The 24,380-nt window shown below is 33.2% G+C and overlaps 1 protein-coding gene across 1 annotated transcript in view; it reads left to right on the forward strand.

Annotated features, from left to right (window-relative positions):
* The window catches only part of LOC124354416 (unconventional myosin-XV-like), a 204,000-nt gene that overhangs the window by 127,428 nt on the left and 52,192 nt on the right, over nucleotides 1-24,380 (forward strand). Inside the window, 20 exon segments of the mRNA XM_046804850.1 lie at nucleotides 785-979; nucleotides 1,545-1,679; nucleotides 2,339-2,626; nucleotides 3,812-3,969; nucleotides 6,152-6,376; nucleotides 7,457-7,678; nucleotides 8,708-8,813; nucleotides 9,390-9,540; nucleotides 10,999-11,132; nucleotides 11,242-11,415; nucleotides 11,790-11,912; nucleotides 11,914-11,951; nucleotides 13,107-13,267; nucleotides 14,937-15,163; nucleotides 16,088-16,162; nucleotides 17,726-17,875; nucleotides 18,091-18,278; nucleotides 21,046-21,153; nucleotides 21,527-21,672; nucleotides 23,446-23,584. Coding sequence (XP_046660806.1) covers nucleotides 785-979; nucleotides 1,545-1,679; nucleotides 2,339-2,626; nucleotides 3,812-3,969; nucleotides 6,152-6,376; nucleotides 7,457-7,678; nucleotides 8,708-8,813; nucleotides 9,390-9,540; nucleotides 10,999-11,132; nucleotides 11,242-11,415; nucleotides 11,790-11,912; nucleotides 11,914-11,951; nucleotides 13,107-13,267; nucleotides 14,937-15,163; nucleotides 16,088-16,162; nucleotides 17,726-17,875; nucleotides 18,091-18,278; nucleotides 21,046-21,153; nucleotides 21,527-21,672; nucleotides 23,446-23,584 — 3,143 coding nt within the window.

A 24,380-nucleotide genomic window follows, 5' to 3' on the forward strand; every position in this document is an offset into this window, starting at 1 on the left:
CAAAGTCTTTTGTGTTGGCTCTAAACCGATAACTTTTTCTAGTTTCAGTTCATTTCTAATTCAATTATGTTTTAATAACGTGCTTTAAAAATAACATAAGCTAATATTTCAACACAATGTAGTACACAAATGAAACATCAGTTTTGAAGTAATAATATCAATTTATGTTTATTTTTAAATAAGTTACGGAGAATAGTCAAAAAAGTTTGCAGAAGTAGTTAATTACAGTTTTAATAATAATGTGTGCTGTAATAATTATTCCTCCTGCATTCATACACTATCCACCTATCATATAACTATTCAAAACACTCCTGAAATACATTTTTTGAAGCTCCTTCAGTTGTATTTCCACCACATCTAAGTAAGCACACTTGTTCTTTCAAATTAATTTTCAACTTGGTAAAAAGGTACACATCTATTACTGCAGGTTAAGGGAATATAAACCGTTTGCCAGAATCATCACATTTTTTATATCTATTGGGCAGTGTCAGGACTATATACCTGATGCTTGCTGGTTGTAGAACTTGTTATTACATAATCTTGTGTCAAACATCAGAATAGAACAGGATAAATACATTGTAACATATTATTATGTCAGTGGCACATTTTAAAGGCTTTTTGTAAATATATCATTCCATACCAAAATCATGAGTGAGTCAAAAAATCACTTTAATAGGACCTTAAGTATCTCCATAAAAAATGATTATTATAATACAAATAGTATATAAATTATAGAGATATTGATAACTTTAAAAAAATCAGTTTACGTTCTGTTTGTTTCCAGGAAGCCCGTAATGAGCGTCTGTTCACTGCACTCACTATTGATCAAGCTCTTGATGCCAGGGATGCATTCGCTAAAGCACTCTACAGTTCGTTATTTGCTTGGCTAGTAGCAAGGATCAATCATATCGTTTACAAAGGGACCAAGAGAACCACTGCCATTTCAATATTGGACATTTTTGGCTTTGAAGACTTCAAGGTTCGTTCTATGTGTCTGTAATTTGGAAAGATTTTACACCATGCTACAACCCTCATATATTTAATTACTGTATTAATTCAAATATATATAAAATCTTAACGAATTTTAAATCAAATTCTTCTATACGGATTACTCAAAATGTAATTTATTATTGTTATTATAATTTTGTTAATGTGTTGAAATGCATTTTCTTAAGGTAGCCACTTATTTGTGCTGTTTTGTAAAGATAACATAATAATGTTTTATATTTGTGTTAGACAAAGTATTGTTTTGCAAAGGAAAATTCTAAAAAATAAAATACTAAATATAGTATTGAAGCAATTTACACAACAAATCAAAATTCAACATGATCAGCCTTAATTGTATTAGCAGTTTATACTTATAATTGATTTTTACAAAATAACACATTAAGGAATTATGAAGCAAATAAAAAAATGTGTAGAAGATTTTTTTCTACAAGTATAATGTGGGGAATGAAAGTAGTAAAACTATTTTAGATATATTTAAATATCTTTTCTTGCTATAAAATAGACTGTTCAAGACATAATAGTTGGATCTCTTGCAGGAGAATAGTTTTGAGCAGTTGTGTATCAACTATGCCAACGAGAACCTCCAGTTCTACTTCAACAAGCACATCTTTAAGTTAGAACAACAAGAGTACGCCAAAGAGAAGATCGTCTGGCAGAACATCACTTATGCAGTAAGTTTCAAGAGCACTACTCATTTAATGAAGCGTCAAACATCCTTGTATTAAATTGGATTTTTTAAGTTTAAATAAGAGAATTCTCAGATGTATATCTTTATAAAAACTTGCAGTGTAACCAAAAAGTATTTATCCACAGTGACCAGCATCTGTTTAGACATTTTTTTATATTAACAAACCCATATTTCATGATGGTTCTCAGAAATTATTTGTTTATTGCCTGCAAATATCTTTTGTTTTTTAAACTGCCATATTATTTTGTATGATGTGATTTTTTTTGTTTTAGTTAATTTCCTAATATATATAGTAACAGTAGAAATTATTGTAATGAAAGGTTCCAACATCAAAATAGGAACTTTAATTGTGTTCTAAGTGCTTTCAACTGAAGAAGATTAGAAAATGACATTTAATAAATAATTTCTTTTATAAAAGTAAATTTACTGATGAACTTTTTACTGTTTGCAAACATTTTATAATCTAAATGCATTTGTTGCAAAAAATGTGTTTTATAAAACACACAACTTTCATAAAATTTTAAAATATATAAGTTGGTAACAACCACCTTTAGTTTAAGTAGACTTATTTTGAGAATAGTAAAGGTCACTCATTGCCTACATTAAGTAGACTTAAATTTACACAAAAACTTGTAATTCCAGGATAACCTCCCAGTGATCCAACTGCTCTCGAAGAAGCCCGTGGGCATTCTTCATCTATTAGATGACGAATCTAACTTCCCACGTGCAACAGATCTCTCCTTCTTGGAGAAGTGCCACTACAACCATGCCCTCAACGAACTGTACAGTCGGCCTCGGCTCAACGGCCCTGAGTTTGGTGTGCGGCACTATGCCGGCCCAGTCTGGTACAATGTGGACGGTTTCCTGGACAAGAACCGAGACACTCTGCGGCCGGATGTTGTCGAACTTCTCATAGCTAGTTCACTGCCTGTAAGTTCACTCTTGCATTCTTTGTGGAATGTTTTCTCCACTCATTTTTATTTATAATGTTATAAAGTATCAGCCACTACTATTGTCTGTTAAGTATATGTTTTCAAATCTTTATTGGCAATGTGCAAATCATCAGACTGCTCAGAGAAGTGTTGTCTTGTAGTGGACACACCTAACACATTTCAGAACGGCTCAGACCTTGGCAACTGATCATATAAGAATAAACTCCAAAAGATACTTGGTACTGGTTAATTGTCTGTCCCAAGAGTACACGTTACAGGAAACCGAAAGTACTCAGTATAGGTTACTTTTATGATACAAATAATTTACATGTTTACCTCCATTCCTGGTACAAAGTACTCGCTCTCGTGTAGTGGTAACAGTAACTAGAACATTTTAAGAGTACTTTGTAACATATGATTTTCAATCAGTACAAGTACATTTTCACTCAGATACTGAAAATACCGGGTATAGGTCGAAACCAAAAGAAATAATAAGACCTAACCTTACTTTCGTTAGTTGCTGTATGACGGTAAAATATTTAGTGTTTTGAACTAAATTGAATTATATGTGCAGTGCTGTGTATTTTGTAAATTAAAATAGTTATAAAGTTAGAATTTATATATTTAATTATAATTGATCTCAAAGTTCCAAAATAAATGTTATTTTTCATGGAAAATAGGCTATTAGGCAATTGATTATTTTTAATGACAGGTCTTGTTCATCACCGAACCCCCTCCCCGTCAGTTTACTCCTGGGTACAATAATGTATTTTAGAAACCAGTTTAAATATTTTCATATGGCAGAAGTAAGGTTTATGGGACCGACATAAAAGACGGACTGTGTTTATTGTATACACATCTGTTTGTTTTTTTTTTTTTAAGTAAAATTAGCAGAGGAACTGTTCAGAATGGTATTACCTTGGGCGTCTGGCGGTTTGAACACTCAAAAAAGTTTATTATTTACATTAATTATATATTTACAATAAATTTATATAGATTAATACATGGATTGTTTACATGTTGACTTGCAAATTATTGTATATAAACTTTTTAAATCGTTTCTCAGAACGTGTTGATCCCAATCAGTTTGCTTTTAAGCTTTTGTCTTATAATTTTTTATGAGCAATAATTCTTTTTTGAGATTTTTATGAAACACACCATTGTGATAAGATTTCTCTTGCAGATGTTGAGTAAGATGTTCATGGCAGTCAGAAGCTCTCAGGAAGCAAACAAAACGCTCAACAAGTCTAACGGGAGATTCGTCACCATGAAGCCTAGAACGCCAACAGTTGCCGCCCGGTTCCATGATTCTCTACAGCAGCTACTGGAGTCCATGTCCAAGTCAGTGTTGCTCATATCATGCTTTACTTCTAACTCTTTTGCTCTATCTGTGTTCTATCTTCTTTGTTGTCATCATTGGTAGACTATGTTATTACTCCTCAATTTTTTACATATGCGGAATACATTTACTAGGTCTATTCAAAAAGTATCTCTGCTGATAACCATTTCAGTAAAATGAGATTAGAATAATAATTTAACCTTTGTACTGTACCTGACTTACTTGGAAAGTTTTGTGAACCTCTATTAATTAGTTCCTTAACAGTAGTGTTTCCTTCCAAAATAACTTTATCACAATTTTATATGTCTAAAAAGATCAATCGACCTATAATCAATTTTGCATTTATTGTGCAGTAAGAAGTATCCATAATCCATTAACAATTTAACTTTTAAAATCTTAACTTAAATAAGTATTCATCCCAGTTTGTATATTTTATTTTATATACTTTTGCAACAAACTTATTTTTTATTGTCTTTTTATTGTGGTAAAAGTATTACAGATAACAAAAATACACAAATTGATATGTGCATTAACCCTTTGGGATCGGCGTTAAATTCGTATGATTTAACTCTCATATCACCTGACCACAACAGTGTCCATGGCTGGTCTCTGCCTCAGGTCGGTGAGGTCATTGAATTATGTTCACGTCCTGTCCCTCAACTTGGCGGGCCACTCCTAGTGGCCCTTGCTGTTTTGCAGTTCAGCTCACAGGTCACTGCGTGTGGCCTACTAGTCTATATTGCGCATTTATAAAATTCAATCCTTATCCAGTTGTAATTGGAAAGTGTTGCAATCTCTCGGCCAAATCAGTAACTAAATTAATATTTCTCTTTTTTCAGCACATACCATAGTAAACATAATTCAGAATGATATTTTATCCGACTGTCAGTGTCACTGTAGCTGCAATATGTATCCTATGTATTTATCAAACTACTAGTGAATTTGTTGAGATAAAGCTCAAATTATAGAAATAAGTTTATATTCTGCAGATACTACAAGCCTAGTTGACACTATTTGTATTTTTATTCTGCAAATAAAAATACTTTTTAAACAGATTAAATCATTACTTAAATTACATATTACTTGGTTCATTTAAAAGAAAATAACAAACAGCCAATTGATAAAGTTTCAACCTTGAAGCTAATAAGCTTTGTAAATTATTTGGCAATTTCATTTAAATCTGTCATTTAAAGAGCCGAAGGTCAAATACTGCTATTTAAATCCGAGTAAAAGTGATGTACATGGTTATGCAAGCACTGTACATGGTTATGTACTGCACAGTGGACATGGAATTGACTGTAGCTATAGTTCCAAAAACTTAGAAACCTTGTAATGAAGCAAAAACTCACTAGTTTTTGGTGATGGAAGAGGAGAGGTCCAAAATTTGACACTCATAGATTTAAATTTTGTAATGTGATTCGAATTGTTTGTTTGTGATATTTTCACATATTGTTGTCATTTAAACCAATTCAATGAATTTATTTTGATTCTCAACTGACTTAATATTGATAATAATATCTGATAGTTTATATTGTCAAACGTGTTTGATAAGTCCATGAATATTCCAATGACTGTTTCATTATTAACTGAGTTAATGATAAATTCAATAAAGTTTAATGAGGCGGTGATAGTTGATTTACTTTTCCTAAATCCGTGTTATACTCAGCCTAAAATATTGCCTAAAATATAACTTAATTTAATTAGATACATGATATGTACTATATGATGCAATGTACTATTCTCAACTGAATATGTCAATAAAGAATTTTTCTATTTGTCTATTATGAGAAAATCACATTCTGATATTCTTGTGTAACTATATGAAGACAATAACTATATGAAGCACTCCCTGTCTTGTCACAGCAAGAAAACCGTGCGTGTGTGCGTGCGTGTGCGTGCGTGTGTGTGTGTGTGTGTGTGTGTGTGTGTGCGTGTGTGTAAAACAATGTACAAAATATATTATGAGCTAACAAAATCATAGTGTACAAACCAAATGTGATCTCATAGTTATGTGAACAGCTACAGCTACAGTATAACTCCAAAATGCTTTTAATCTTAAAACCATACAAACAATATATTTGAACAAAACATTGTAAATAGTGTTTGTAATTTAATTGTTATGATACATTATTACATTATCAAATTGACTGAATTCATATTGAATATTGCTGTTTCTTTCTGTAGGTGCAACCCTTGGTTCGTGAGGTGTATCAAGCCGAATATGGACAAAGCAGCCATGAAGTTCGATATGCCCACTGTACTAGAGCAACTGAGGTACTCTGGCATGCTGGAAACTATCCGGATCCGAAAGCTTGGGTATCCTGTCCGGATACGCTTCCAAGAGTTTGCGGACAGATACCGTTACCTGCTGCCTAGGAGGAATCTACCGCCAAGAGGTACTCCTTCAAGGTATGTGCTGTGTTGGTAGTGGCATGGTGTTCTTTGCTTATATTTATAACTTATTTTAGAACATGCTACACAAGTAAGAAGAAATATTTTTGAAATTTGTGACTGTATTACCTTAATTCTTCTATTCCCAAGTCTGATCTTAGTTAACCGTAGTCCAAATTCAAATTCAAAGTTTGTTGCACATTGATTTGTAAGGCTTTACAAATTATTATGAATTGGTATCTTGTAAAAAGCTATTAAACATGCTAAAATTAAATCCTAAACTAAACTAATGGTATTTATTCTGTCCATTTTCAAAAATTAGGTTTATATTAAACCATTCAGAACCTTATCTATACTGTAAAATATATTATTCAACAATATATTTTTAACTCAGTTATAAAAGTTTATTTCATGTAGTAATTTTAGAGTAATTGATTTCCTATTGCAAAGTGTAATTGAATTGAGCAAAGAGTTTTTTCATAAGACTAGTAAATATTTGTTTGAATTTTTTTTGTTTTGAAAATTTTCACTATACTTCTTGTTTGTGAAAGTCATCAAGGAAATGGATGAAATTATTAAACTATATTAGATTTCAACAATATTACATTTTTTAACTTGTGTTAAACGAAAGAAACATATTTATGTGTTAAAATTACAAAGAAATTTCTCAAACATTGATTTTTTTCATACGGTTTTTCAAAACAATTTTGAAATGAGGTGTCCAACTTAGTAAAGAATGTGCTAACTTAAACTTAGATGTTTACTTTGAAATCTATGAATTGATAATTTTTATGAATTAAGTTCATAAATTCTTACTGAGTCAGTTAACAGTTTCAGTTATTGTAACAGATAAAGTAACAAAAAGTCTAATGTTTTCATTTCCGAGTGCAGGAGTTGGTGAGTTAAGAGGATTAGTGTTATGGGTACTGTCACCAACTCAATAATTCTTTTTCATTTGTATTAAAATGTATTGTCCCTTTTTCTGTTTGTTGCCGGCAATGTAAATTACAATGAAATGTTATACTATACTTCATCCACAGATAGTGTTTTAATTTTACCTTAACAAAATTTCTTATTGAGGAAAATGTCCTGTTACAGAGAATTGTGCAACCTGATCCTACAGGACCATTCTGGAGAGTTCCAGCTGGGCACAACCAAAGTGTTCCTGCGTGAGAGTCTGGAGCGCGTTTTAGAACACGAGCGTGCAACAATACTGCGTAAAGCTGCTGTTATACTCCAGCGCAATGTCAGAGGCTTCTTGGCTCGCAAACACTACGTGACTGCACGCCGCAGTGCCATTAAACTGCAGGCAGCCATGAGGTACGATTTGCTTCTAAGATTTTATGTTTTATATCTCAATTGGACATAAAACTGTCTTTTAAACCCTGGATCTGGCTGTTAAAATTTCTGTAATGTCGGCACTGTTCTGCTAGTTGTCCACATCATCATGAAATTCTATGTAGGATGTTTATTATTGAAGTAAAGTACATTCTTATTATATATTCCCTGTATAAATGGGATGGTTTACAGGTTAATTTGATGTATTGTTTATTAAATAATAATGTGTAATAAGTTCACACCAAAATTATAAAGTTGCAATACAAAACGTTGGTTTTCCGTTTCTGCTCACCTACTCACTGACAGATTGAAAAATAACAGGATTTTTGTCTTCTACTTTTATCGTGTGAAATTTCATTCAGAAAAAAGATTGGCTAGATCACTGCATCCAGAATTTTTTCCTGAAGAAGAGTATCAGTTTTAAACATCTGTTTATTACTCTTTGGTCCAAAAAAAGACATCCATTCCAAACATGTACTAGTATTTTGTTATTTGATTTTGTTATTTGTGACTGTATCAGTAAACTTTTCATCGTGAAATTTCTATCAAGTGGTATATAATAGTGAAAGTTCTGTTATGGAAGTTTTTTTATTGAGTTTGATTTTTGTATATTTCAGGAAGATGTCAATAATTAGAAATCTTATCCTTGTTAAGATTTTCAAGATTCTTACTATTTTGTGTGCCAGTCTTAGACGATTTGCTTTTTTAATGTAGTTTCCTTTTAAATGTACATATTATCATAAAGTAATGAAACTAGTTACTAAGTTGAAGTCCTCCAATCACTATAAACCTCTATATCCATTTATCTATAGATTATGCAAATAACTTGCTATCTCTTGGTCAGTCTATATGGTATCAGTTGTCCTATTATGTTTTGCTGTTCTTTTTATTATATACTAAAGTGTTAAAGCACACAATTCACATAAAGGCAATAAAAATGATTGAATCCACCTAATTTGATCTGTGCTTTCATGTTAGGTAACTTGCAATTTCAACTAATGTTTTATTTAGGGGGTGGAAGGAGAGAAAGAAGTTCCTCAAGGTGAAGAGGGGTGTGGTGAAGGCACAAGCTCACTTCCGAGGCAAGAGGCAGAGGAAACGCTACACCCAACTCAAGGCAAGTGTTTAATAGTAGTAATAAACCTTACTCCCAAGAAGTTATTACATTGAACTTAGACCCTGAGTATAGGTTAGAGTAACACACGCTGTTGAATATGCCACACTGTTTCAAGAATATGTCAGACCTTCATACTATATTCCATATTAGTAAGAAAAGTAAATTAGAACTATTGGTTCCATTTATTTTTGCATTCTCACAATGGCATTTTTTCAGAAGACTCATTAGCTTTATATGTTTTCATTGTATCATGGAAATAAGTTTGAATCAAAAGATTTACATAGTGTCACAATCTTATAATTCTTTCCCTTTTTAACATATTTTTTATATTTAGTATAATTGTTCTAATAAAAATAGATGCATGAATAGTCACATAACCTCATGGAAATGTTCTCCTTTTCTGTATTCTGTGTAGTATGTTGGATTTTTTGGATATAACATCATAGTTTATGAATTGTTGAAAAGCCATTACATTGATGAATCCTTTGCATGTGCCGGGTTCAATTTGTTAAAGTTATAATTTATTGCAACACCCTCTGCAATAATCTCACTAATTGAGCTTGTGTCGCTTTGAAGGAGGAATTAAAGAAGAGAGCAGAGCTTGCTAGAGAGAGAGCAAAGATCAAAGCACAGAAGGAGGAGCAAGAGCGAGCTTCAAGAGCCGTGGCCGGTGTAAACCACCTGGACATTCCTGCTGAGCTTGCTTTCATATTTAACAAACTTGATGGTGAGACTTTACATTCTTTAAAGTTTGCTAATAATCGATAATTTCTTTCATTTTTTAATTTTCAAATAATTGTTTAACTTTTGAATGCCCAATATTAATTTAGGTTCTATTATAATAGTGTAATATTATTGAGACTGGTTTGTTTCTAATATTTTTAAAGACGTATTGGAAAGTTTTTAACATTGTATTAATCGCTGTTTCTTCAATTGATTTACTTTAAAATTTTTGAATAGGCTGTACTTTGTGGTTTCTTTTATTCTAATATAATTTTAATAAAATGTTCACAATTGTCCATAAGTAAGAAAGAGAACAATACCAATTCTACTTGGACTTTAAATTGATATTATTTTTTACAAGTTGTTTCTAAAGAAGTAAGCTTGTCAATCACTCAATGGATTTACTTGAGTAAACTCAGGTTTCTTAAAATGTGTTCTAGAACCGGCCAATAAGGTCTTAACTTGAGTATGGATCAGACTGAATTAAGTCATTGTAGTTGTGCAGTTTCTCATGAGAGGGATAGGTCACAGGCACTTTCTACTTTTTTACAGATTTAAGAGACGACTCTGGTATGGTCTTTTTCCATAGACAGTATTGTGGGCATCACCAGCCGAGTGTGACCATATTCGTCTTTTAATATTTGATTATTTATATATCGTGTTTCTTAATTTATTATGTATATGATAGAGGATTGAAAACTTAATAAATATAATTTAAAATATGCTATTGACATTTTTCATACCTAGATTGTAAAAGCACATGAATACACTTGAGTCAATTTCTGTATAGTTTCAAACATATGTCTTATACCTATCAAAATGTCGTTAGGATATTTTTGAGATATGTCTAATTTTTTGTCATAACCTAATGTTCTGATTTAACCTTTGGTGCATGTGTTGGTGGTATGTATGGCGTACAAAATGATAGCCACAGCAGAGTGTGTATTTAAATGGTAGACTACTGGGAAGTATAGTATTCTAGACTACTATACATAAAATATATCTAAGTTTGACCACTAAATATTCACCATACAGAACTAGGATTCATACACTGCTAGAATAACTGAACAGGTTAAAATAAAAAAAACTCCATTAGATGTCTCAATATGCCAGTAAAACCTTTCTTGGTAGTGGCCTTTAACAAAATTATTATGCTCCCTCACACGGCAACAAATTGCAAATGTGTTGTGCACACTCTGGCTGTTCTATAACTCGTACTCATTAAAGGGTAAAAAAGAGTGAGATTTTGTTGTTGAGTAATTAATACTACCTACATAGGATCTAATAGGAAACATGTAAGCTGACCTTTAAAACGAGATAGATATCTTGTAAAAGTTTACAACCAAATATAAGATAGTAATATGGTACAAGATTTAGCACATTGTTAGATAAAAATCAAGAAGGTCGTGCTATTGTTTTATGGTCTTGAGTGGTTAATTTAATATCCTTGTCCATGTCACAGATTGGCAGCCACCCCACAACGAGAGACAGCTGGTGAAGGTTGTGGGCCCTGTACTGGACAGGTCGGAGAGAAATTCCTTGCCAGCTGACATAGACCAGCATGCATTCTCCAAGTTCACCAACATATACTTCAAGGTAACTTTTGGGGAAAAAATTAATTTCTTAATTCAATTATATAAATCATAAATAGTACAGCAATATTTATGTAAGATTAAAACAATAAAATTTGATACTTTTTCCACAGTCTCATGTTTGGGGCATGAAGAGAGAACCGATCAAGACTCCATTCCTGAACAAAGCCAAGGACTCTGACTTTGCCGACTCGCTCGCTCTGTTCAAATTGATCCTGAGGTTCATGAACGATGACTCACTCAGTGGGAAGAAAGAACAGGCTCTGGGTGACTACATTGCGTATAAGGTCAGTTTACTTTATATTAAAAGTCATCAAATTTAAGCTGTTTCATTTTGAAGTGAAATGATGTTATAACGTTGTATGGTTAAATCAATGTTAATCTATTTAGAACAACCAACATTCCCTGACAACCCTCTCTTACCAACCTAAAAGTGTTATTGGGAATTTACCAGCAGTTCTTAGTGGCAACATTTATTTTAACTCTTATACTGTAATAATTTTAACAGTTTCAAAGTACATAGGCCTCTGTAAACCCCAGGTAAGGTTTAAGATTATAAATTAAACATGAATTAATGATATTAATCATACTCTAATGACTTAAAGCAAACATTCCCAGCAGTGAACTTTGTTGAACTCCGATGTTTATCTGTTTGCCACAGGGAATCAACAACGAACGTCTGCGGGACGAGATACTTTGTCAGCTAGTGAATCAAACGTGGCGCAATGATGTGGTGGCCAACAATGAGCGGGGTTGGTTGCTCATGGCCAATTGTCTGTCAGTTTTTCCCCCCCTCCCATCATCTCTATAAGTTTTTGCTCAAGTTAGTATTCAGTATATTCTATACATAATTGTCTTTTGGGGTGGGATTTATAAAATATTTTACATCATTTCAATTGGACATTAAATCAAGATAATTATGTTTTTTTTTTTAATATTGAGCATTGATTGTGAATGTAATATATGTTAGACCAGCCCTTAATAAAATAGTCTGATTGCATTGAGGTAGTGTTGCCATATTGCTGCTGACCACCAGCTGTTCCCACTATGACATAGTTATGGCCACCAGCTGTTCCCACTATGACATAGTTATGGCCACTACTGTCTGTTTGATTTACATGTCTGCATATTATATGAATGAAAAAACGTACATATATTTATTTATGATAACAACGGATGTTTGTTTATTGCAACAGTAATTTTTCATACATGTAAAACTGGCAACAATGTTGGGCTTGGGGTGTAGAGGAGCATTCAGAAGCACTATCTTCTATTGGAATATTTTGGAGTGGTCTGCTTTAAATTGATTTTTCATAAAATTAATATTTGTTTATGTACTCAGGACAAATATAAAAGATATAGGTATGTCCCCTCAGCATAGTTCTGAGATGTGTAACATTTTCCATACTCTATACGCCCAATGCTTCTGGTATCTTCTGAAAATAATTTTGTCAAATATCTATGACTTTTATAATTACCAAGACTTTGATTGTACTTTAGGTTAAGGACTTAGTAGTATAGTCTGTTTAGTAACTAGTTGTAACATAATCTCTGTGATCTGCTAGATAAACATGACTTAGCATTACAGATGTAAAATAATAATTATGTATGTGGGAATGGCATTAATAAAGGGAGTGTAAAGCATGTACAAAATTGTACAAATGTAGGTAAACCTAGGTTAATAGACATACATTTTGGTCTCTCTCTCTCTCTCTGCTACCGAACTGAAATTACTACTGAAATATCTAATAAATTATTAAAATGTATTACAGACAATTGGAAGTACAGAACAGTAAACTTATAGTCCACTTACCCCTCGCTTTAGAGATTAAGTACAGTTTAATAATATTTAGGTACAAGAAAATAAAATAATAAGTCTAAATACCTCTTGTAAAATTCAGAAACATTTTGGAAATATTTTTCCTTGCATCGTTGTTGACCTGACTAATATATGTACTAAACTGTGGTTTGTGTGTAGGTACGTGTCCGATCACGCTTATGATGGGTACAAGGCTATATGTCAACGCAAGCTGTTGCAGTCGCACAATCAGTGGGCCCGTAGCCTGCCGCCCTCTCTCATGGAGTGGAGAGCGAATAGAAAGAGAGTCAACATGGCGTTACAGCTTCACTTTGCTGATGGTAACAGATGAACAGAGATTATTTTTAATAAAGTATTTGTGATCCAAAACAGAAAAATTACCTAACATTTCTGCATAAAGTATCACAAAGTGTCATATCATAATTGTAAAAAATTATAATTTTTTACTGCTACTGGTTGGTGAAGCGTTTTAGCAAAAAAGCTTAACACGTCCATGACGACGTGTACCCCATCAGGTACACGTGGTTTTACACAATTGCAATCATGTTGCTATGCATTTCCTTATTGCGTTTTTATTGTTTTTTTGTCTTTGTGGTTTGTTAAACGTGATCCCAAGTTTAAATAAATACCTTAGACTATCGTGTGCCCCGCAGGGCTCGTGATTGCTTAATAAGTAAGGTAAATTAGTTTCTTAGGTATCTTTTGGGGTTCACAAAGAAACATTGAAAAAACATATTGAAATATTTTGTTTTGTGCGAAGCTTACATACATTTCTCTTTATACTTAAATGTATATCGTAAAAAATAGATTAAAATTTTTCATAGTCTTCATTAATGTTCAGGCAGTTATTGGTAATCCTTACTTTTTGTTATTTTACAAACTCTCTGATTTTTTATATTCACACAACATTTATTTAACATCAGTAAAACATTTGTTTTTCAAAGTCTTTCTGTACTGATTTAGTATTAGGTTGTTAAGAATGAAATCTACAAATAAAATTTAAAATCATTCATAAATGTTTGAACACAAAGCTACGATAAATCAACCAAAAATAAGTTAGGTCAAATGTAACGGGATTCCAGAGTATAAGCTTTTATTTAGTATGAATGACTGTTTTAGTGATTAAGGATAAAATGATTAGTCATCAATACATATAATGTAAAACAATCAGTATCCGTTTTGATGGTAAAATAAGTATTATTAATCTGCTGAATTTGTTTCTATATAACTGTTGCAATTCAGCTATCAATAATCCATATATACAAGGCTGAGGGACAAAATATGCAATCATAATAGTATAAGAAGAAAAATTGTCAACATGTTCACAAACAGGTCAAAAATTACTAAACAATATCAAGATTTCTTAATTGAGCAAAGCCTAGCTATAACAGTATTTAACAAATTTTCACACGTATAACTTCAAAATCTTTGTAATATTTAAGTTATTGTTCCAACAACTTAGTTCATTCACACTGCAACTTCAAAAGTTATCATTTGATCTTATTCTGTTAGTTTCTCTGTACCGATTTAAAACTGCTTTCCACTTTAAATAAGATGCATTATTATTAAGATTATATTTAATAATATTTAATATATATATATATATATATATATATATATATATATATTAATTATAATATAATAAAATTATATTATATTATCTGGATAAATTTAGTGAAGATGCTAAATGTTTCTGTTCTGCCCATTGAACAAAATAACTATGTCAAAATTGTGGTTCATTACATGTACCCCAACTCTGAATCCATTCCTAAACCATACTTAATTTTAATAAAATTTTTACTCTTATTATTACAACCATTTATTAATATAGTAAGTAATATTTAACTCTAATTTTGAACTTGTTATATGTTTTATTTTGGGTATCAAGCCTAAATTTCATCCTTGTACTCACCTTTAATGTCAATATTTGTAGCATTATGTCGTAAGCTGGGATCCAGAATAACAAAGTTTACGTCGTTCTTGTGACAGGTGAATCGGCCATGACCTCTGTAGACTCCTGGACACGTTGTGAGGATCTCTGCGCCAGCGTACTGGCATCACGTGGCGTAGCAGAGTCGCATGGCTGGACACTAGCATTGGATATGGATGAGATGGGAGAACGTAACGGTTTGGACTACGTAATGGATGCTATATCAGAACTGGAGTTACCCCCAGCCTTCCCGATACACAAGCCTGTGCCTGCTATTAGCACTAAGGTGAGAAGTTAACAATAAACTATATGAATTGAGACAGGCAAATTGACTGGACTATACTAGAGTTATCTTAATGGTCTAAATAAAATGTAGGTTAGGCAGAGAACTGGGTAAAGAAAGGGTTGTGAGAATTGTGCCATTTTAGTGTGGATGTGTAGTGAATGTAGACTTACAGAATGAAGGTTTGCCACCAGTTCCAAGGGAGAGGGAATGGTGACTATTGTCCTCCAAGATGGCCTTCACCAGACACAAATAATTTCCTTTTGTTTTTTTAAAATTCATTTTATTCAACTTTATACATTGAAAAAATTATCCATCTCTTTACAACATGTATAACCAAAGACATAAGCAAAAATACTTCATTTTAAGAGAGCCATTTTGGAAAATGAACTCATGTTAATGTTATTGAATGCCAAAAGTCTGTTGCTATTCTGAAACATTATAGTACAATGTCTACTGACAAACAATGGAATCACAAACACACCACACCGAACTATTAACACGTTCACGACGACGGTTTATTTCTGAACTTTTTATTTGCTGTTGAATTTTTCAATAATAATTGCAAAAAACCGTAATAAATTTGTTACGTTAAACATCTAAGTAAAACGACACAATGCACTTTACAAAAACCCGGTGTATACCCCATTGGGTACACAACAGTAGTTGTGAAGGATCGTGTGTTCCCATCGGGGTACACATTGTCGTGAATCTGTTAAACAATTTGTACTAAGTAAACTCTGATAATAGTAAAAAATATGACATTATAGTTACATTCAACTTTTGTTAATAAAATTATTCAACAAATATTTACACATATTATTATATGATTTCTGCTACACAATCCTGATATGGATGCAAGATCTATTGTTTTCTGTTGTAGGTAAGTTTGTATGTATAGTACTAGGTCTGATTGTGTGTTGACAGTTGCAGCCTGTGGACCCACCACAAGCAACCAGACGCCCCACCGTGCCCCCACCCCAACCACCGCCTGTCACTGTGGTGAGTATCTATCCATCATAGCCAAACTGAGGGAAAACGGTCTAAACTAGATGGTCAAAATTCTAGTGTGCGTTTTAGGTACTTCTGCAAAACTATCCACAACACTTTCTAGTAAACTAATATACAATGGACAGGATTTTTTGTGTGTCCTGTACTGTTTTCTAAAGTGTATTATATTTATATATGCTATTAATATTGTTGTTTTTGCATAAAACAAATCAAACAATTTCTTGTTATTATTTAACTATTGAACTTAAAATTATTTTTTCCAATACTAATTAAAAGTTATGTTTTAAATAAATTTCCTACAGCACAAAATAAAAAATTGTATACAGTATTTTAACCCATTGCGGATCACTGACGAACTGGGCTCGTCACGCAGCGGCCGGGCCTAACGGCCGGGCACGGTGACGAGCTCAGGTCGCAAAAGTGGTCTGCTTTTAAATTTCCCTCCAAATAGTTCTGTAATGTCTGATAGATCGGGCGATCGTCTTCACTTGTCTACTAAGAGTGTTTAACAACGGTCTACGTTTAGAGTTTTCAAAAGTTTTATAAATATCCTACAGATCGCAGTTGTATGTCGAAGTTGAAAAATCATTCATATGAGTTTACTCTCTGCTTTTTAGCGCTTATGATTGGGTGTTTTCCTCAGTTGTTATTATAATACTTTTGAGGTTAGTGACACAACTAAACGACGCAGACGTACATGTTGGTGGGTTTAGTCTACACAATGGCCCGGATGTTGCAATCGATTCGCCCGAGCCGCTTTATTTAGACTATGATTCAGACATCATCCCTGCCACGCCGTAACCTTGCTCGCGTGTTATCGTTCGTACATCACGGATACCCCAGCAAGCCCATGTTCCATCTGAACGAATACCTTCGCAGCTGAATTTTCTAGTATACAAAAGTGAGCGATACAATGTGGCGCACCATTGCTCTTCGTTCGGCCCGCTGACCGTGAATTAATTCGCACCCACTGGTGCCTGCACGCCAAAACAATACAATCCGCAATGGGTTAAGTTTTATACAAAGATATATAGGTACTTTCTTCATATTAAAAAGTAATATTATTACTTAAGGACACTGTATTTAAAGTCTTGTTTTATATTTGAAAAACTTTCACTAGTGTGTCCCGAGATTATATAAGTGTGATAAACAATGTTTTCAACCAAGTAAGACTAACATATCATTAATCTCTTCAGTTGAAATGTACGAAACATTATTCAAAAAATAATTGTTCGATCAAAGTAAATTCATCTGTTTTTCAGTATTTGAGGCAGAAGTTGCTGCATTTATTAAATCCACAACTGAGTGCATTCTAATTGTTGGTAACTTAAGCATATATTCCTAGAATATTATCATTTGTGTTTGTATCAGGAAAAAATTTATAAATGGAATTGGTAAAAATGTATTTAACAATAGTCATTAATAAACAAATGTCATTATTTGCTCATGGTTACTATTCAGTACTCATTTTGTAATTTAAATTTAATAAATATAAGGAATTCTTATGGTGTATTATAAAAGAGATAAAACTAAAAAAAGTAGGTTAACTTTCAGGTGCCTCCTCCGGTCCCACACGCAGCTAAGGTCCGCTCTGTCTCCAGGGATCACACTGTAGACTCTGGACTCTCCAGGCATTCAGCTCTCAACGATCGCTATTTCGACAAACCCGGCCGTTCTCGAAGTCTCGACAATCTGCTCTCTCCTGTAAGTATCCAATTCTTTAAACGTTATGAAAGTAGATATTTTCATTTAGTTGAATAGCCTCCTATTGCTGAGTATAGCTTCAACTGAACTGATTAATAATGAAGTTCTCTATAAATAGTTTTTCTCATATGTTTATTTGTATTTCAGTGTTCATGTTTTGGTTTTGTGATCTGTCTGAATGGCAACATTAATACAGTACTTGCTATGATCGCCAGGTGGCTCCGCCCAGTTCTGTTGGGTCCTCCAAACTGGATACACTCGGCCTGTCCCACTCCCGTCTAAATGAGAGGTACCACTCTATGGAGCGGATACAGGAGGTGGTTACAGAACTCAGCAAGGTGGAGGAAGATAACCTAGAGTCTGTCAGCCAGAGGGGCGAGAACAGAAAGTACAGCCTCACAGGGTGGGTTGAGATTCAAAACTAAAGATTCTTTATTAGTCTTCACATATATATCAATCTACTGATAATGAAGTTGTATATGAGTTTAGTTTGTAAATACTCATAATAAACATTGTTAACACCAATTTGTAATCCAAACTAATAAAGAATGCGGATTGATTAAATCAAATTCAAAATCAGATCTTTTTTTGCCAGACTATCTGTAATTTAGTAATTAACCTTGTTAATAATCATGCCAATGATTTATTAATCCTGCTATCAGAATTAATTTAAAAGGAATTTATCACATCAATGTAATCTAGATTTCCAATTTCTAGATTATTACCAATTTGTTAATTGGTTATTCAGTAATTCTCATCTTTCTTTTTTTGTTCTCTTTTAAACCTTAGCTTCAGCTATGTAAGTTTTGATGTACATTGGTTTATTTTCAAAGTACACACACTGTTTCGTGTCTATACATTATTGGCCCACCCGGGATTTGAACCCGTGATCTCTCAGTTAGAGAGTCGAGACTGTAACCATTAGTCTACGGAGGAGGACTAATCTTCATCTTATTTGTATTGTGAATTAAAAAAAAAATGTATATGAAATCGTTAGTAATGACCTGTTAGGTTTGTATATTATTTGAATCGTAACTATTATTGTTACTGATTCATTAAGTTGAGTTTTGTTTTGTTGTGGAGTATTACTCAAATTACTACAATGCACTTCTGGGTTGAGTTCATCTGGCCGCTTAGCTGTGGGACATTTATCAGAATGTTTCTATGACACACATAACGTAAAGCTTGTAATTCTATTTGTTATGGTGTTATTATTAGTCTTACAAAATTTTAGTCAATGATAAAAATATTTTCATTTTTGTATAAAAGTAGACTGCAACATTATCAAATGAGTAATATTCAGATTGTTTAATTTATTACTCTTAGGTAGCTGCACAATGCAAAACATGACTGTGAATAGATTGTTCTATTAAGAGGACAAAACACCTCTATATTAACACCACCCACCAAGCAGAGAAACAGTGATATTGAAGATGAAAGTAATTTTGAGGCGATTGTCTAGGGGATAAATAAGTAAAAACACATGTGACTGAAAATGTTTTCTTTCCACTATTTGACAAATAATTTTGATAAAATTCCAATCACAAGTTAGTGTTAAACACTGTTTTATGTAGTTTTTTTGCCAATTAACAAAGTGGTAATAAAAACTGATTCATCCATTATTTGGTTAATAGATACATTGTAATTTTTACAAGAAGTATGCTGTGGGACATAAAAGTGGGACGATGTAGACTAAATGGATTACCTAAAAATGTTGGTAATTGTGCTGTGCCTTATAGTACTAGGCAATACACATTTCTTGTGTTAGGTAAGAGTTTCACAACTTGTTCTGTGTCCACAGTGCTGTTGTTGACATGGTATGGGAGGGTAAGGCTCATGCATAGTAAAATATTTGTGTAAACAGTTTCACTTGCTCCTAGTTTGTTTCTTATGGTAAATTTATTAATCCTCTCCCACTCGCATTGTTTCCAGGCGCTCACGGTGCTTCTAACCTCAATTAATTCACTCTGCCGGTCGTGCTCGGTAAAAATACGGTGAAGGTCATTGTCTGGTTCGCCGTCACTGCCACTGTGATCACTCCGAACTACATCCTCAATGCCACTAACCAATTCACAAGGCTCTGTTACATCACTACATTGTCACAATCACTACTAATAACGATATCGATTTCACCGTCACAAAGTGTACGACTACAACCCACCATTGTTTCCGCACAACTAATATAAATAGCAAAATAATGGAATAAATCTACTGTAAAAGTAAAGTGAATGATCTCCTGATAGCAAACAACCCATAGTAGTACAAAATATTGCTACTAGAGAGCAGCACTTATCGGCTCTAGTGGGTAAAGCAGTGCATGCCGATCTGTGCCGTTTAAGCTGCAGTGGCTATGTGGTGGCCGTGCTGATTGATGCCTTGCGAGCGGGAAGAGGGTATACCTCTTCCACATTTCCAAAACGCTGTCCACTTATGTCTATCTTAATTGGTGGAAACAACAACAGTAGGCTAAAGGATTCATATAATTGTATGTTAAAAACTGGTGCACTTAATTGATTGTATGAGTGTATGCATTATCATAGTGAACGATTTCAGAATGCATGTTTCGGAGCAACCATTCTCGTCCACAAACCATTCAACAAAATTCACTGAGTCAAGTTAAGTCAAGTATACATTTTTTAAGCCAAATAATTTATTTATATCTTTATCTATGGTTGATATTTAAGAGAACAATAATTCCATATTTGTAGGACCTTTGTAAATTTTGAAGTTGATGAACTTTCTCATTCATTCAATCTATTGAGTCTTTCCTGTACTACTATCTTCATAAGCTATTTTCTTAGCCCAAACTTCACCTGGTATAATAAGACATCTTTAGTTTACATTTTACTTTTACTTTATTTTCAAAGTTTTAACAGTTTCTGTAGTGTTTTTTTTTTTTTTTTTGCAAGCAGGAAGCAAATTTTATATCAATGCACTATTGAATTAAACTACCATAAAAAGAGGAGTGAGAAGATATATTTTCCAAAATGATTATAATACAAGCAGATATAGTCTTCTCAGCCAGTGTCACTAATGGCACTGAACCCCATTCAAATAAATTGTGTGGTATTTTCTAAGCACTGTTCTTGTAACACTTGCCACTTGAATTAAAAAAATATTCTCACTGACTCATAAACTGCGACAATTAAAAGTTTTCCATCTGATCGCAGAGCTTCCTCAGATGTCCTGGTCTCCCACAACCAGCTGGAGTTTGACTTCCCAGAACTGAGCACCAGAAGTGAAGACGACAAGGGATCCTACATCAAAGGCCACCCCAGGTGCGTGACAGCTTTCTTTTTATAGTTGCAGTAATTTTTTATCTTTCATGTCAGATGCAAAATATACTAAAAATTTTTTCTGAAAGATAAGTTTTCTTATTATTTACCTAAAGAAGCGATAATTAAACTCATAATTTGTTTGTTTCTAGTTAATGTTGATGTAATCCATGACTCGCAGTTCAGATTTTGTGGATAAAATAAGGATAGAGTGTATTGAAATGATAATATTGGAAGAGTTACAAATAATACTATTAATCTTCTGAATGAAATATACAATAATCACTACAACACAGCAACTTGAGTGAGAACCCCCTCTTGCACTTCCTGTTCTCACACCTTATTTGGCTTGATTTCTAATTGCTGATGTTTGTAGGTTCATCAAGTCACAGTATGCAGGCAAACGAGCAGCACCAGGCAGTCACTCGAGTCGAGCACAAATTGAGACACGACACTCAGACAAGTCCGAGTCAGGAGTGAAGAGTTCAGCCTTGAGTGATACCAGTGAGGCACCTTCATTAGGTCAGTCATTAGCCACTCTTTTCCACTCAAAAATTTAAATTATATTTCTATATTTATACATTTATAAACTACAATTCAGTTTTTACACTTCTCAAAAAAGTGAAATATGGTGTTCTGCAGGGATCCATATTGGGACCATTGCTTTTCATTATGTACTTAGATGGATTGCCTAGAGTTGTAGGTCAGTCAGCCAAATTCAGTCTTTATGCTGACGATATGTGTTCTAATATCCAGTAACATTTGTAAAAAAAATAAATTCTGGTCTGTAAAGCATTGAGAAAAATATGTGGTCAAAAACCTGAAGGATGATTTATTTCTCATTAACTCACTCACATATAACTTATGGACTCATTGTCTATGGTACCACATCGCATAGTATGTAAATGAAATACTTATTTTACAAAAATACAATCAGAACTATACTCAATTTACATTGGTTAGATTCTGTAAAGGGCCATTTTTCAGAATTAGAGATCCTAACTGTTTTTGGCCACTTTTGTGATGTGTCTGACGAAAATGGCCTCACAAAAATAAAAGTTTTAAATATTGGTTTATGTGTTTTGATGTAAATAAGTTATCAAACACAGAGTACAATTAAAAGACCTCTTCAAAATCAATCTAAAATGGTTTGCTGGCAGTCTCCTTAACTTTGATGGTTAGGTAGTTGAAGAGCCAGTCTGGTAAGGATTAGAAATGTGTTTTCGTGAGATGGCAGCGACCAATTTCCAGGTCTTGTCACCTACGATTGTTGTAGCTGTGTACATTGCTTCAGGTAGAAAGGGAATTCAATTTATCCTTTACATTGACCAGAAGAGTTAGTATATATATATATATATATATAAGAAGGGAGTAGTCAGGGTTGCAAAATTCCCCATTATTTGACCAGTCAATTACAGTTTCAATTGCCAGAGCGATTCTGTTTTGCTGGATAGCACAGTTAGTTTCTGTTTGAGCGGTTATGTCGTCAGCAAACAGGTAAGACACCATGTTATTTTTTTATAATTTGGAAGGTCTTTGATAAACATGACAAACAAAATGGGTCCCAGAACTGAGCCTTGCTGTACACTTCTTGTTATACAGACAGATTTAGATATTTTTTCATCATATTCTACCACCTGTGTCCAACCCTTGAGATAGTCTTAGATCAGCAACAGCAAGATGTTTGAGAATCCATAGTACTCCAGCTTATTAAGCAGCAAGTCGTGAGGGTCGAGGTCAAAAGCTTTAGACAGGTCAAATAAGCTCAATGACACTGTATTATGCTCTTCAATTCTCTTTAAGAGGTTAAATGTAACTCCTCAAACTGAGATGTTCCAAAATTATCCTATGAAAGGAGCTGTGTTTGGAGGCCTTTTGAAGTCCAGGGCCGTAGGTATATGTACCTTTCTGTCCTCCATATGTATAGGTCAAAGTTAAGTGCCTATAATATGGTAATTAAATAGGCAGTATTTGAAAAGACCTCTTTTTTATTTAAATTGTGTTTTTTTAAAATTACTAAATATGTTGAAGATGGAGCTTGTATCGGCTATTCTTAATTTATTCACAAAGATTTTTGTAATGTGTCTGATGAAGATAACCTTGCTATCGAAAGGCCTCACAAAAATAAAAAAGTTATTAGTATTGGTTGGTGTTCTCAATGTAGTGAATAAACTAAATATGTTTTTTTATCAGTACAAGTATTTTTAATTTAACATTTTTAAGTAGTATTTATCTAGATTATATTAAGCCCTAACACTTGTTACACTTAAAGTTGGCTTTCTGACTGTCTAATAGCATCACATGTGCGTCGTGTGAGGGTGCCATCACAAGCATCAGATGTGGACCAGTTTTTGGACGACTTATTCAGTCCTGTCCTGGACCAGTTGTCGGATGCAAGGTCCCTGGCAGCTTCCATCAAGGGTGGCTCCAGCAGGTGAGTGGTCACACTAAGTGAGAAATCCAGTTTAAAGTAGGAATTTCAAAGATTTTAGGTGGTAAGGTTCAACTATGGTACTCTTATTATTGATCTTTCAGCGCTTCAGTATCGCTGTGAGAAATTCCATGTTTTAGTTTAAGTGCAGGAATTGCTCTAAAAAAAAACTAGCTTTGTATTGGAGTATTATCGATTTTTACTCTGATATGTAGGTATTATAATTGTGTGTAGGTAATGTGATCTTATTATTTTAGATAGTTTTCTTAAGCATTAGATACTTGGTGCAAATGGTTACAAAGTGAAGAAAAATTACCATATATATATATATTCCCTTTTAGTAATATAATTTTAGTGTAAAATCAGTTTATATAACATTGAGTTGGCCTTTATCATGATATACTTTGTTCCCTATTAGTCGTATAGAAAATAATGTGTATTAACAAATCTTATAAAACATTTTTTAATATCACTTACTGTTCAAAAAAGGCCCTGCTTTTGGAGCTAGAATGATCAAAATTGATTGTTGTTTTAAAAATATTTTTATAAAAAATGCTATTCATGCTAATTTAAGTGTTGTGTCTCAAATATTTTACATTATTTTGTAACGTAGGCACAGTAACAACTACAGACATTAACATTTCCTATCAGCCCGTGGGAGAAGCTTCATATATCCTTAACAAAAAAGAGCTAAATAACCCAACAATGATCTTCAATGCAATTTATCTAACAAGAAATAGTAGGTTCTAAAAATGCATGATGTGGAGCATTAAGGCTATGTTTTAATGGTTAGGTTTAC

This window comes from Homalodisca vitripennis, chromosome 2, assembly GCF_021130785.1.
Source record: "Homalodisca vitripennis isolate AUS2020 chromosome 2, UT_GWSS_2.1, whole genome shotgun sequence".
NCBI lineage: Eukaryota > Metazoa > Arthropoda > Insecta > Hemiptera > Cicadellidae > Homalodisca > Homalodisca vitripennis.